At 39.7% G+C, this 15625-nt stretch overlaps 1 protein-coding gene across 1 annotated transcript in view; it reads left to right on the forward strand.

The window, feature by feature from the left end:
• RELN (reelin) overlaps positions 1–15625 on the forward strand; it is a 451858-nt gene that overhangs the window by 357293 nt on the left and 78940 nt on the right. Inside the window, exons 29-36 of the mRNA XM_084611658.1 lie at positions 1250–1407; positions 2295–2502; positions 6623–6699; positions 10204–10362; positions 11463–11651; positions 11884–12157; positions 13348–13488; positions 13588–13765. Coding sequence (XP_084467784.1) covers positions 1250–1407; positions 2295–2502; positions 6623–6699; positions 10204–10362; positions 11463–11651; positions 11884–12157; positions 13348–13488; positions 13588–13765 — 1384 coding nt within the window. The remainder of the gene's footprint in view (positions 1–1249; positions 1408–2294; positions 2503–6622; positions 6700–10203; positions 10363–11462; positions 11652–11883; positions 12158–13347; positions 13489–13587; positions 13766–15625) is intronic.

A 15625-nucleotide genomic window follows, 5' to 3' on the forward strand; every position in this document is an offset into this window, starting at 1 on the left:
TCTGCCATGTACATTGGTCAAACTGGACAGTCTCTGCGTAAAAGAATAAATGGACACAAATCAGACGTCAAGAATTATAACATTCATAAACCAGTTGGAGAACACTTCAATCTCTTTGGTCACTCGATTACAGACCTAAAAGTTGCAATTCTTCAACAAAAAAAACTTCAGAAACAGATTCCAACGAGAGACTGCTGAATTGGAAATAATTTGCAAATTGGATACAATTAATTTAGGCTTGAATAGAGACTGGGAGTGGATGAGTCATTACACAAAGTAAAACTATTTCTCCATGTTTATTCCCGCTCCCCCCACCCCGCCCTGCCCCCTCCCACCCCACCCCCCCACCCCCGTTCCTCAGACGTTCTTGTCAACTACTGAAAATGGCCCACCTTGATTATCACTACAAAAGGTTCCCCCCCTCCCCCAATCTCCTGCTGGTAATAGCTCACCTTAAGTGATCACTCTCGTTACAGTGTGTATGGTAACACCCATTGTTTCATGTTCTCTATGTATATAAATCTCCGCACTGTATTTTCCACTGAATGCATCCGATGAAGTGAGCTGTAGCTCATGAAAGCTTATGCTCAAATAAATTGGTTCGTCTCTAAGGTGCCACAAGTACTCCTTTTCTTTTTGCGAATACAGACTAACATGGCTGCTACTCTGAAAAGTACTGTAAGATACTTTACCTACAATTATTAGCTAATTCTTGTAATGTCTGAACCTTCATTATTTTAAGCTTTTTGTACATAAATACACTATACCATCAGTTACATTCTGCATCCTTGTCAATACTAGATTCTTTTATTAAGTACTGTAACAAATGGGTTTCAGGAATTTCAAAACTTAACTACCTGCTCAGCAGTGACTACGTGACTAAAGCTATTTGCAGAGCTAAAAGGAGACAAATCACAAAGACAGCATCTATTCAGTTCACTCCTGCTGACTGATAAGCCACATCAGGCACAGCGCACCACATTGGGCGCTGTGCTGCCAGAGAAATAAAGGAGGTCACAATATATAGAAGAAACTGTCTGGAAGGAAAATCCATAAGGAAATTTCACAAAAATATAAGGATGTAAAGAAAATGGTCAGTGTTTTCCAAGCACACATTTGTATCTCATTTATAAAGGCTATTCTAGCAAAGCTTCTTTTAATTTTCAGCATGAAATAGTAGCTGAAATATAAAAGGGATATTAAAGCAATCAGCAGTAATGCTGTGCCTTTGCTTATCATTTCTTCACAGTAAGACTAGATTCCGCTGGATCCAGGAGAGCAGTTCTCACAAGAATGTGCCCCCTTTTGGCTTAGATGGGGTTTACATCTCAGAGCCTTGTCCCAATTACTGCAGTGGTCATGGGGACTGTGTCTCTGGAGTCTGTTTCTGTGACTTGGGCTATACAGGTAAGGCTACATTATTTATATGTGACTGCTATAAGCATGTTTGTGATGAACTAATGTTTAAAACGTATCATCTCATTATTTTTCTCTGCTATAGAGAGAAAACATGATGTCATAAATTTCACAAGTCTGGAGTGAAAATCTTTTTTTTTTTTTATTCTGTAAAAGCACATTTCATGAGCTAGTAAATCCAACACTGCCAAAATGGAACATTACCAGAGCACATACACTAGTGATGTTTTCTGACCATTACGACCTTTGAATGTTGCCATCCATATAAATGGGGAGAGAGAGAGAGAGAGAAAGAGAACACTGGAGAAAATATTATAAACTAAAAAGTCTGCTTTGAATTTTTTTGGCCAATCTTCAAAAGAATTCCTTCTGTTTTCAGTCCCCTGGCCTTGAGATGGCATGTGACAAGGAATGAACATATGCAATAACAGACCTTCTGTGGAAAATTCTGTTCACTTGTGGTTTCAAGTGTTTTTATAAAGAGATTTACCTGAGATTGACACAACCAGTTGCATATACAACTTTTCTGAACCTCTACAACAGCAAAGCAATAAACTAACATGTTTTACACTTAAACAGAAGCAGTAGGATAACACCTTTTCTGTTTGCAAAAACTGTGTTTGAGCAGCGTAAAATGTTGCAACATTCACCAGATAAGTTAAACATCCTGCTACTCTGAGAAGGGAGGTTAGGGGAGGGAGGCTTATTCTGACTAGAAAGGAGGATTAAATGGAGGTGCAATCATTTCATCAGGAAGCTGTCTCATAAGAGTCTAATATGTGGAAGTAATAATACCGTTTGCCAGTTTACTGCATCTGACCTTTGCTGTTCAGCACTGTTTCAACAGAGCATCTCCTGTATGTTTTTTTCTTCTGAAGCCGCACATGGAACCTGTGTGTCTAATGTACCTAATCACAGTGAGATGTTCGACAGGTTTGAGAGGAAGCTGAGCCCTCTCTGGTACAAGATAACTGGAGGTCAGGTTGGAACAGGCTGTGGAACACTCAGTGATGGGAAATCTCTTTACTTCGATGGGCCCGGCAAAAGGGAAGCAAGAACTGTCCCTCTGGACACCACAAATATCAGGTCAATAGTAAATACTGCTTCTCAGAAAATGTATGTATATTAATATGGTGTCCCCTGGATAGTTCCAGCAATAAAGCGAGAGACAGTATAAACCTTTCTTGTTTTTACTGCAACGAGTACATTATTAAGGAGCATCTTAGAGAGGAAAAATGCAGCATGCTCCAGCAGAAATTACCCTTTTTGAAAACTCTTGGCAACATCCTTCCCTTACTTGACAAAAACGCAGAAGGGGAAAAGTTAAGGGAATGGCAGCCTAGAAAATGGGATCCATTCACCGCTCTGGAAGGATGACTTAGCAGCAGGTTCTAGATGAAACAGGCAGGAGGCATGGCCTTGAAATTGTACAAAACCAGAGAATACATAAAGAATCTATGCCTCAAAAGTGCAGAAAGCCTCCTTCTTTACATGCTGTCCTGAACCCTCTACATCCTGACAGCATGGCCACGGAGCCCTTGTCTGCCCGCCTGCTGCTGTACACTGCCTCCATCTATAAAGGGTGCAGATACTGGAGTGGGAGTTAATTCTGTAGGGTCAGGAATAAGTAATGCAACAATTTGCCCCATTATTTATGGGTGATTTCTATGGGATCATACTACCTAGAGTGGGCATTCTCTAACACCACTATTTTTCAGCCCATTCACTCCCCGAAGGACCCTACATATTGTAATGTGTATGCTGGGGCGTCAGCGAGATTGCTGGCATCTTGGAGGGGGGCAGCATGCAGCGTGACAACAGCTGCCTTTTGTGTATGTTCCACTCATGTCTGGCTGGTATTTGTGTGCATTTGCTACTCTGTGAACTATGTGACAGAGGAGAGCACCTAGTTCTGTGTCCTGAAGGGTCATATCAGATTTTTGCAGTTAATAACATAGAGCATAATGTCTGAAGTAAACATATCATAGTAAAACTTACATGCAAATTGCGCTTATAATTACTTCTCCTGCCACACAGAAAACCTATTGTAAAGCCAAGAGAGTTTCTTCACATTAGTACTAAGCCATTTTTAGTTTCAGATGTTCCCATGGGTAGCTTTATGGTTTTACAGAGTTTGAAACTGTTTAATTTTTTTTAATGTTTCAAACTTTACAGAGTTGGAGTTGAAGCTCCTTCTTGACCCTTTTAAACTATTATCATTCCTGGTTTGTATGAGAAAGCTGTTGTGCAAGCATCTCAAAATTGCCCCAGTAATTTTAATTGTCTGTAGTGACACCTACTGGTAAAACTAGTCAGGAGCCCTATTCTCAAAACATGGCCCACTATAGCAGGGACACTGTTTCAGCGGCAGTATTTACATCCGTTAGGCTGCCAATATGATACCTGGATGCTATTTTATCACTGATTAGTCACTGCCTCCTGCTCTTAATCTTTTTCCCCTGTGGCTTCCTTCACTATCAGCTCAGCAAATGTAGTCACACTTGGGGCCTGCCTGGCAGCTGCAGAAGCTAGATAAAAACTGTGGAATATATTTTTTTCCAAGTGGTGACATCTGGCTCTTTGGTTGATTTGGCTCCCATCTGTGTTGCAGACTCTATTGTTAATGGCTGTTGAATAGTCTCAGAGACTTGTTTTGGGCCAAACTCTTAAAGGTTGGTTGGGCAGGCTAGTCCTGCACAACATTTTCATCTTCCTAGTCTGTCTTCATGAGAAATTACTAGTCATAAAAAAATAGAACTGTAATTTTTTTCAAATCTGTCACCAGCTAGTGTTTAACTACAGACATATACAGGCCTGGTTGTGGCTTTCAGAACCAAGGCATGGGGCAGAGGGTCTACACTGGTTCACTTCTGGGGATATGGGATTAGATCCAGAATAAGACTCAGATGGACATGACCTTGCTAATCTCATCCTAGTTCCTGTAGACATACAGTACATAACAAACACAACACACAGTTTGAGACAAATGACCATGAGTACATACTGTGATTTAGAGAAGCCAAGAAACAGGGGTCTAGGATTATGGTGATATTCATGCACAATTGTACAAGTGAAATTTGTGCAGCACCTGCACTGCACTATGCTTGGCTATAGTCCTACTCCTTGATTCTGAGTTCACTGATAGCTGTGCAAATCGGGTGTACCTCCCATGAAGGGAATGGAGTTACACTGGTATGAAACCAGCATGAGTGGAGGATCAAGCCCTTGGTCTTTCACTTTCATAAGCCACAAATTCACCAACTAAAATAAGTATATTTAAGATAACAAAGTAAAATGTTTAAATAAGTTATGTGAGTGCTTTTCAAAAGGCCTTTCATAAGCTCCCGCACAAGCTAAGTAGTCATGGGGGGAGAGGCAAAGTATTGTCAAGGATCAAAACTGGCTAGGAGGCAGAAAGCAAATAATAGGATTAAAAAGTCCATTTTCATCATGGCAAAAGGTTAGCAGTAGGGAACCTCATGGTTTTTTACTATGTCCCATTGTTGCTTAATATAGTTATTAATGGTCTGGAAAAGGGAGCAGGGGAAGAATGAGTAGTGAGGTAACAACATTTGCAGATGACGCAAAGTTATTTAGATTGGTCATGGCCAGAGAGGTCTGTGAAGAACTTCAGAGACCTAAACAAGCTATGCAAATGGGAAACATGACACCAAATGGAATCTAATACTGATAACTGTAAAACAAAGCACTTTGGAGGGAAAAAGTTAAACTGCTCTTTGACCATACAGGGTTCAAATCAACTGTATAAACTCAAGAAAGGGACCTGGACATCAGTGTAGACAGCTCAGTGAAAACCTCTGCTCAATATGTAATTGCAGTCAGAAATGCTAACAAAATGGTAGGGTGAATAAGAAATGGAATGGAGAATAATACTGAAAATATTATAATGCCATCTTATACCTCAGTGGTGTGGCTTCACCTGGAATACTGTGTGCAGAACTGGTCACCTCATCTCAAAAAGAATATTGCAGAATTAGAGGGGCTGCAAAGAAGAGTGATGAGAATGATCAAGGGCATGGAAAAACTCTAATAGGAAGAGAGATTGAAAAGATTGGGATTGTTTACTTTAGAAAGGAGACAATTAAAGTGAGACATGATAAAAGTATTTAAAATAATGTATGGTCTAGGGAAAGTAGATTGGGAACTTCTGTTTTCCCTGCCTCATAATATTCAATTAAATGACAAGGTGGGAAATTCAAAATTGATCAAAGGAAATATTTTTTCATAAAACATATAATTAACCTGCAGAACATATTGCCACAGGAAGTCATTGAGGCCAAACGCTTAAGATTCAAAAAGGGACTGGACATTTATATGGATATCAGGAATATCCAGAGTTATCATAAATAATAACAAAAACTTTAGAAGGGATGTTAACTTCATACTTCAGGGTTTAAGCCAATCTCTAACTATTAGAGATCAAGATCAGAGCTAATGTGTGGAGCAGATTTTCCCACAACTGTCACCAGATTCTTACACATTCATCCGAAGCCTCAGGGACTAGTTACCATCAGGGAAAGGATACTGGAGTAGATGGACCTTGGCTCTGAACTAGTATGGCAATTCCTATGTTCCAATCTACGCATAAACACTGCACTAGGATTACTAGGATTTTAACTTTATTGCTAAAATTTCAAAAATAATAATAAATGTGTCCTTGTCTTTCTCCCATATCATTCCCACAAGAGCTGTAAAATCGCCACAAATGCAGTAGTATAAACCCATCCTTCAAGAAAGCCCAGTATTATGCTGTTAGACAGTAGTTTCACAAGGATAGAAATCCAGGTGGTTTTATTGCCACACTAATGAAACCACATTAAACTTCTTCAAAATTATTTTTTTAATTCTACCAAAGTTTTTTTTTAATGTTAGTGAATAGATATATTTCATTGTATGAACAATGCATTTGGTCAGCATAGTATCAGCTGTCCACACAAACATTGTGTCCTCTATAGACCCCATACTACTCCTTACTTGGGAAAAACTTCTATGGACCTAATAGGTTGTTGATTTTGGTGGAAACTTTACCTAAATTAAGAAGCGCTGAATAGTGACCTAAATAAAAAATCCTCATGAGTTAGGGAAAATAGAGTTGTTTATACTGCATTTGTGCTTTGACATTTCAACAAAAAAACTAACAGTATTATATTTCTCTTGTAAGAACACTTTTTTATTTTTTTAACAGACTAATTCAGTTTTATTTACAAATTGGAAGCAAAACAGCTGGTACTCTCTGCAACAAACCAAGAGCCAGGAATGAAGGTAATGTCCCTTTTCATTTGAAACCAGCTTTTAGCCGTGTTTTTGTTCATTGGACCTATTTTACAAAATTAATAAGATCATTACATAGTTAATACAAATCAACTAACTGTCCCCCTTTTATGAAGGGTACAGAAGTCATTTTTAAATAGAAGACAAGCAATCTACTCCTAATTATTGTTCCACATTTTGAACTCCTATTTACCTCCAAGCCACACAAACCTGATGTTAACCTTATTTATTATATGTTATTCGCCTCATGAATGCAGAATTATGAAACTGAATCTGAAGAAAATATTATTTAGGCCAAAGAAATTAATCTTTCCCATCTGCTTATTTTTCTCATGTCCCTAGGTTGTTTTTTCGGGGGGGGGAGGAAGGGTCCGAAATTTGAGCTTTGTAAGAATGAGGGAGTTACTCAGGGGGCAGATCCTCAGCTGATGTAAACTGATGTAGTTCCATGGGAGATACTAGATGTGTGACAATTTATGCCAGCTAAATCTGGCCCTATATAGTATAATTTTTATTGTGTAAGGGCAGCTGGGAACATTATGTAATTATTTTATTGGCATTACATGCAAATGAACTCAGCTTCCCATGGAAATGTAAGATACAGTGGTAATCAGAGGTGTTTTTTAAAGCTAGCTTGTCCTGCATTATTATGGCCCTGTTCTGCCAGTTGAACTGGGTATGAAGCAGGGGGAGTAATGACTGCTGTGTTATGGGCATGCTGTTTAAAAAATAACATTGAAAGTGAATCAAAATTAATTGTTTGTGTATTTCTGAATGCTTTCTAATTTTCCTCCCAGAGTGTAACAACAGGACCACTACATGATTTGTCAGTTACAGCAGTTTGAAAATTATGTCTAGGCTATGCATATGACTACGTACTGATTCCAAGTATAATTGTGTATGGGCTCAAGTAATATGTACTGTAGGAAACCTCTGCGTGGTTCTTTGCTCAGTACAAGGGCTAACCTCAATTCAAATCAGCACCACGGGGACACTGCCTGACAGGACAGGTACAGAAACAAATAACATTGTTTCTGCAGCATTCAAAAAACTTAATGTACAGAAGATCTTACTCCCCATGTGATTAGCATCCCACAGACAGTTCTCAGGCTTAGTATAATACTGGCAGTTTAAATGTAAATCTCTAAATCCTTGAACAAAGTTCTTAAACCAATAAAAATAAAGATTCTGGCATAGTCAAGGTGACGTCTTAATTTTCATAGTTGGTTTTAAAATCAGAAATATACAATTTTCATTTAGGCAGAAAACCAATAATGAAAGAGATGAAGAAGGAAGGTCCGGTGGTCAGGGCACTGGGTTAGGCTGTGGGAGACCCACGTTCAAGTCTCAGTTCCATGGACTTCCACTGTGACCTTGGGCAAGTCACTTAACTTCTCTGTGCCTCAATTCCCTATCATTAAAATGGGCTAATAATGCTACCTCACAGGGATGTTGTAAAGATAAATTCAGGCTAAGATTTAGTAACAGGTATTTTTGGTAAAAGTCATGGACAGGTCACGGGCAATAAATAAAAATTCATGGCCTGTGACCTGTCCATGACTTTTACCAAAAATACCCCTAACTAAATCTCTACTTCTGGGGCCCCACTGCTCCAGGAGGCCTCTGCTCCAGGGGTTGACTGCCTCCAGCCGCTGCTCCCTGGGAACCTCTCTTCAGACAGCCTCCGGGCGCCCCTGAAGCCACTGCTGTAGCCAGCCCAGGACTGGTGCTGCTCGGGCAGTCCCCAGGGCACCCCCAGGACTTGCTGATTGGGCGCTCCCTGGACCCAGCCACACCGGCCACTGCTCAGGCAATCCCCAGAGCCAGCTGCACAGGGCTGCACAGTGAGGTTGACCCTGGGGCAGCCCCCAAGGCTGCTGCTCAGGCGCTCCCCAGGGCTGCCCAAGGAGCAGCCAGTGTGGACTGCCCGAGCAGTTGGCCCCAGGGCCGGTCCAGCAATGACTGGTGTGGCTGGCTCTGGGGCAGCCCCCGAGACCCTTGCTCGGGTATTCCTCGGCACTGCCCCCAGGACCGCTGCTCGAGCAGTCCGTGGAACCAGCTGCCTGGGGCCTCCCAAGCAGTGGCTGGTGCAGCTGGCACCGGGACCGCCTGAGCAGCTGGCCCAGGGTTGCTCCAGCAGTGGCCAATGTGGCTAGCCATGGGGCACCCAAGCAGCTGGCTCTGGAGTCAGCTGCACCATCTGCTGTGGAAGTTATGGAGGTCACGGAAAGTCATGGAATCCGTGACTTCTGCTACCTCAGTGAGAGAATTGCAGCCTTAAGATAAATGCATTAGAGATTGTGAATCACTCTGTGATCTAATGATAAGAAAGTTACATTATTATCATATAAATATTCTTAAAAAACTGTGACCTCAGTTGGAAGTCAAGCTAAAAGTGTTTGTTAACACTGGGGCTTGAGTCGGATCTCATTTACACTGTAAAATGTATTCAGCTAAGCAGTTAAAGAGGGTGAGAAAATTAAAATAAAATAGGAATATGGAGGGAGGGCCTGATTCTCCCTTTATGTACACTGGTCTAAATCAAGAGTAAATCCATTGGATTAAATGGAATTTCCCCAGTTTAAATTGAGGGTAAGTGAAAGAAGAAGCAAGACAAGGAAGTTCATTACGTTCTACACAGGAGAGCCTCTTTCTCCTCTCACTGCAGTTTGATACCATTGACGTCAGTGGATTTCCTGATTTATACCAGTATAAATGAGATCAGAATCAAGGCCAGAGTCTCTTTTCATATATTACACTCACAGGGTTTGATTCTCCTCGCACTTACAACGGTGTAAGTCAAAAGTAAATCCATTGACCTTGATGGAGTTGCAGTGGTGCAAAACTGCTTTGAGAGGAGAATCAAACCCAGAGTATCTTAGTGATGTTTCTTTCATTCTCCTACATGATGGGCAGTGCCAATGAATGACTTCTGTCCCTCACAGCTCTACTGTGTTCTAATATCTACCATACTAAATCTAAGATAATGGAGATAATGTAACTTTTAAGGATGTAGTATATATAGTAAGGTGAAATCACAGTCAGGAGCCATCTTCAGAAAGGGCTGGGTTCACAGCCTGCAAAAACACAGCCTCTTAGTGAGCCGAACAAGCCACAAGGATTCATTATATGAAATAGATATTAAATGTATTAAAAGATGGTGAGTCAAATTCTTCCCACAGTTTCAGTGGTGCAATCTCTCTAGCTTCAATGGGGCTGCACCTGTATAACCAAAGGGAGAATCTGGCCCTGTCAGGTTACTGCTAATCCAAGCAACATATGACAACCAGTAATCCTGACAACAGTAATAACATCCTGCCAACAAAGGGCTCTCTTCACAAAAAAGTATGTGCTACATGAAAAAAACAAACCATTTGCCCATATCATGTAGCGTACATTAAACTGATATTAGGATTTGGCTGAATAAGGACTGAAGGATTGGCCTTAGTTTTTCTGTGTCATTTAAATCCATGATTTTGTTCATTTTTAATACAGGGCTTGTAGTTCAATACACAAATAACAACGGAATAACCTGGCATTTGCTGCGAGAGCTGGATTACATGTCTTACTTAGAACCACAGATTGTTTCAATAGATCTACCCCGTGAAGCTAAAACGTCTGCAACTGCTTTCCGATGGTGGCAACCCCAACATGGTAAGCAATGCTTTACTAAAAATGTAATAAGCAGCTTTCCAATAAAACAAACATCCAGCCTTCCAGTGCTTGGAAATAAGGTTAAGGGCTATGGACATTTTATTTTAGGAAAAACAAAACTAAAAATGTATTATGCCTACACAGCTATCACAGAATAGTTTTGGCTCTTGGCCTATTCATAGCTTACTGCTAAACAAGGCTTTTCTCAGTCATAATATTATTGTTGTTTTTGTTATTATTGTTATTGTCTATATAGCACCCTAAATGTGCATGGTGCTTTACAGAGAAAATAACTACACAGTTCCTGCACCAAACTGTTCACACTCTAAGTTTAAACCAAACTTTATGATTGATAACAGACATGAGGGAATGAGAAAAGGAAGGCAGCCCAAGTAAGCTTATATGGTTACTTAGATGTGCTCTTTATCATCTTGATGTATGTTTTGCGTACAATTTATAAGCTGAAGCTAGTTGTCATTTTTCCCTCCCTCTCCTCCTGCTTCTCAGTCAATAGCATTAAAGGGGGGGTACAGTAGGAGGACATCCAGTATGCGAGTGCAGAGGGAAATGGATTGATGGGATTGTTGGGCTGACTCAGGCAAGAAGACGAGAACAGAGATGAGGTAGGGAGAAGGTGAGGAAAAATGCCATGAAGATCGTCTGCACCAGTGGTTTTCAACCTTTTCCTTACCACAACTCCCTTTTCCAGACCAGGACCCCCATCTTATCTAGTCAGGACCCCCTTCCCATTTAGCAATAGAAAGGGCAGGTTGAGAAACCCAATCTGCATAACAGAGGCTCAGGGAGTACTTCATTTAAAAATAGGAAAATATCATGATGGCACTAGTATTCCAGCTTGAAAAATAAAGGTGGGGAAATGTCTGTGTTCCTCAGAAATAGAGCCACCAACAGGTGGTGGATTATGCCTTGAGTAACTAGTCAAGTATGGTTAACAAGAAGATTTTAATTGATTGAACTCTATTGTCACAAGAAGGTGGTATTGGAATTGTGAAACAATTTAACTAGTCTGCATGCATAGTACAGACACGATTAAATATCTTACTGGGGCTCCACTAAACTTCCTGTCTTTCCGTTTGTAGGGAAACTTTCAGCACAGTGGGCCTTGGATGATGTCCTTATAGGAATGAATGACAGCTCTCAGACTGGGTTTCAAGATAAATTTGATGGATCTGTGGATTTACAAGCAAGTTGGTACCGGATCCAAGGGGGTCAAGTAGATATTGACTGTCTCTCTATGGATACAGCTCTGATGTTCAGTGAAGATACTGGTATGTATCACCAAAGAAAGGTCTGAATGGGCCTATTTTTTAGGCTACAGGTAGCTTAGGTCTTTATAGGATCCATTTAAAAAATGGGGGATATCTGTATAATAGTTTATTGATTAAAGGAAAAATGCTTTCAGGCTATACAGTTGAAAATGCTGAGCCCAAGGAAAAAGCAAACATTACATAATACTAAAACATTACATAATAAGAAAATATTTTTGTTCTCTTTTCTTAGGAAAACCTCGTTATGCTGAGACTTGGGATTTCCATGTGTCAGCCTCCACTTTCCTGCAGTTTGAGCTGAGCATGGGTTGCAGTAAGCCATTCAGCGATTCCCATGGCATTCACTTGCAGTATTCCTTAAACAATGGGAGAGACTGGCACCTGGTGACTGAAGAGTGTGTTCCTCCAAGCATAGGTTGTCAGCATTATACTGAGAGTTCAATTTACAGATCAGAAAGATTCCAGAACTGGAAGCGAATTACTGTCTACCTTCCACTTGCAACCATGTGAGAATTGTTGTGTTGGCTATATATCAAAATACAAGCTTTTCTGAACAAATCTGAACAAATATGCCTCAGCTTGGGAATTTTCTGAATACTTCTTAATAATTAAATATGAAATGTGCCAGAAAATAAATACATCATCCCTATAAACTGCACTTAAAAATATTTCAGCAGATGTAATATGGGCTGCAAGAGTCTGTGAGAGAATCAAATTTAGCTGAGTGAATTCTTGAGCCTTGCCTATGACCTAACCATAACAAGGGCTGTAAATCTACGATGGGGTTTCAAAGATGCACCAAATGAAGTGTCAGAAATTAATGCACTCACACATTTCAGAAGAAAAACACCTTAAAATAAAGGCATTTTGCCATGTGCACAGATAGGTGCAAAGTATCAGAGGGGTAGCCATGTTAGTCTGTATCCACAAAAACAACGAGGAGTCCAGTGCCATCTTAAAGACTAACAGATTTATTAGGGCATAAGCTTTCGTGGGTAAAAAAACCCACTTCTTCAGATGCATGGAGTGAAAATTATAGAAACAGGCATAAATATATATTGGCACATGAAGAGAAGGGAGTTACCTTACAAGTGGAGAACCAATGCTGAACTACAATTCATTTGCAAACTTAACACCGTCAATTTGGGCTTGAATAGGGACTGGGAGTGGATGGCTCACTACAAAAGCAATTTTCCCTCTCTTGGTATTGATGCCTCCTCATGAATTATTGGGAGTGTACCACATACACCCTGACTAAATTGGCCTTCAACAGATAAACTGCTAGCTGCATTGAAAAGTTATTTGTGTGTGCAACAAGCTATTGAATACTAATGTATTTAATGCTTCTTGATCAACTTCATTGTGTTAAACAGTGCACACATCTGAACCATAAATCTAAGCAATGAATTCAGCATCATACATGTCCCATTGCAAAGTCCTATGTGTACAGTATTGAAAAGTGAAGACTCAGAGAGTTAGATATTGAAGAGAAATAGACACAATAATCCTAAAATCCTCAATCAGTTTTCACTTAGGCTATAGTCCTGTTAGAGTCAGTTAGAATTTTGCCTGAGAAAGACTTCAGGATAGGGTTCAGTTTCAGCTGGAATACATTTAAGATATTTCTACTTTCTTTCCCAAATGCAGACAAGAATGTTGTTTTTCAAACTGAGTTATGTTTGTTCTGTTTTGCTAGCACTCCCAGAACACGTTTCAGATGGATTCAATATGATTACGCTCCTGGAGCAGATTCTTGGGCTATTGATAATGTAGTCTTGGCTACAGGATGTCCCTGGATGTGCTCTGGCCATGGAACCTGTGACTCAGGTCACTGTGTGTAAGTAGACAAACCTAACATTATGTGCTGTTTTCAAAGTAATGTTGTATTTTTATTACCAGAGATAGATAATCCCTTTTTCCACCATTATGTTGTCAGGTGTGACAGAGGCTTTGGAGGTCCGTACTGTGTCCCTGTTGCTCCTCTGCCTTCTGTTCTGAAAGATGACTTCAATGGTAACTTGCATCCTGATCTTTGGCCTGAAGTCTACGGTGCTGAGAGGGGAAACCTGAACAGTGACACAATCAAATCTGGAACCACTCTCATTTTTAAAGAGGTTAGATATTATTTAAATTCAAATATTTAATAAAATATCAATACGCTTAATAATAGCAAGTATATTTCCTTTCTTTGTTTCCTGCAAATGATTATTTTAATAATTTTAGACAAGAGGTTATTTTTCACCTTTGATACTATTTTCTGGCCTGAGGTATAGTCACTATGTTCAGCACAGTTCCTTTTTTGAACATTTAACATATTATTTTTCCAATTATTGCTTTAGCTTCTGCTGTCATTTCTAACAAAGCTGAAAGATCAAAATAAAACTCCATGATTGAGATTTTTCCAAGCCAGTTATGGGGTTTGGGCACACAGCTCCCATAATTGGCTTGGAAAAATTAATGGGACTTGTGTCTAAATCCCCTACTAGTTTTGTAAATCCCATTGCTAATTTTATAAATCTCAGCCTACATGTTTATTTTTGCAAATTTTGTATGATGTAGATTGTTTAGCATTATTTCATATTTAATTATGTGTTTAATGTGTATTCTTAAATTTCATTTTTATGAAGATAGATAGATAGATTAGATAGATAGATAGATAGAGTAAAAAATCAAATATGTAAGACAAAATAGAGCTTACTTTCCAAACCTTGCACTTCCTTTATAACCTTAAGATATGTCTTTGTTCACACAAGCACTCTAGTTTTGAGCTAACATGCAAGCCATTTTCAGTTAGAGTGCAAATCCACAGCTATGTTGTCACACCATTAGTTCAGTGCTTCTCAAAAATAAAGTGTAAATATTAATTTAGCTGTAATCAATGAAATCTTTAAAAATATTATTTGCACAACTTCTATTCCATTCCGCAAAAAGAAAAGGAATACTTGTGGCACGTTAGAGACTAACAAATTTATTTGAGCATAAGCTTTCGTGCTCATGCAGAGGCTGGGTTTGCCAAATCCCTGCCGAATTAGCAGTGGTTCTGCCCCCAGATCCACACACAGGGCCATCCACTTAGGGCTTGTCCACATGAACAATTAGTTCACAGCAAGCTGGGGTGTGAATCTACCTCAAAATAACCTGCCGCGGACTAACTGTCCAGGTGGATCCTCCTGACATACATTAACAGTACATTAATGTGCTTTGATCTAGTCCCGTTTTAAAAGGATTATGTAACAATATTTACCTCCTTTGTAAAGCACTTTGGGATCTAAATTAAAGCTTAATGGTGGTGACAATGTTGTTGTTGTTAATATGCCAGTATTCCCACAAAGTCCAGCAAATAGTCAGAGCTGAGTATTATAGAAGTTGAACAGAAAGACCTAAAAAAGAATATGGATTCAAATTAGAACAGATGCAGAGAAAGGCTACCAGGATGATCAGGGGAATGGAGAGCCTATATTATGAGTGGAGGTAAAAGAGCTTGGATTGTTTAAGCTTTCAAATCATTGCTGAGCATGGATATGACTCCTCTCTATAAATACATCACGGAGGTATTAGGGTCTTTAGGTGGAGAAGAGCTATTTAAACTAAAGTACAATTTTGGCAGAAGAACAAATGGTTGTAAATGGCCATGAATAAATTTAGGCTGAAAATTAGAAGAACCACCAGAGGAATGAGGTTCTGGAACAGCGTTCCAGTAGAAGTAGTGAGGGCAAGTAACCTAAAATAGAGCTTAATAAATTTATGAATCTGATTATATGATGGGTTTGCCTGCAATAGGAGACTGGATTCGATGACCAAAGAGGTTCTTTCCAGACCTGTGTCCTATGGCTTCAAGGATGTAACAATCTGATTGTATTGTACGCCCTATCAGCAGTACAAGCATCCTTTAGCAAAACTGGACAATGTGATTAAAAATTCAATTGCTTGCTTTTTGATTTCTGCAGCCATCTGTCACCCACAGTTCTGGACAT

Source organism: Lepidochelys olivacea (assembly GCF_965140295.1).
Source record: "Lepidochelys olivacea isolate rLepOli2 genome assembly, chromosome: 1".
In the NCBI taxonomy this organism is placed as follows: Eukaryota; Metazoa; Chordata; order Testudines; family Cheloniidae; genus Lepidochelys; species Lepidochelys olivacea.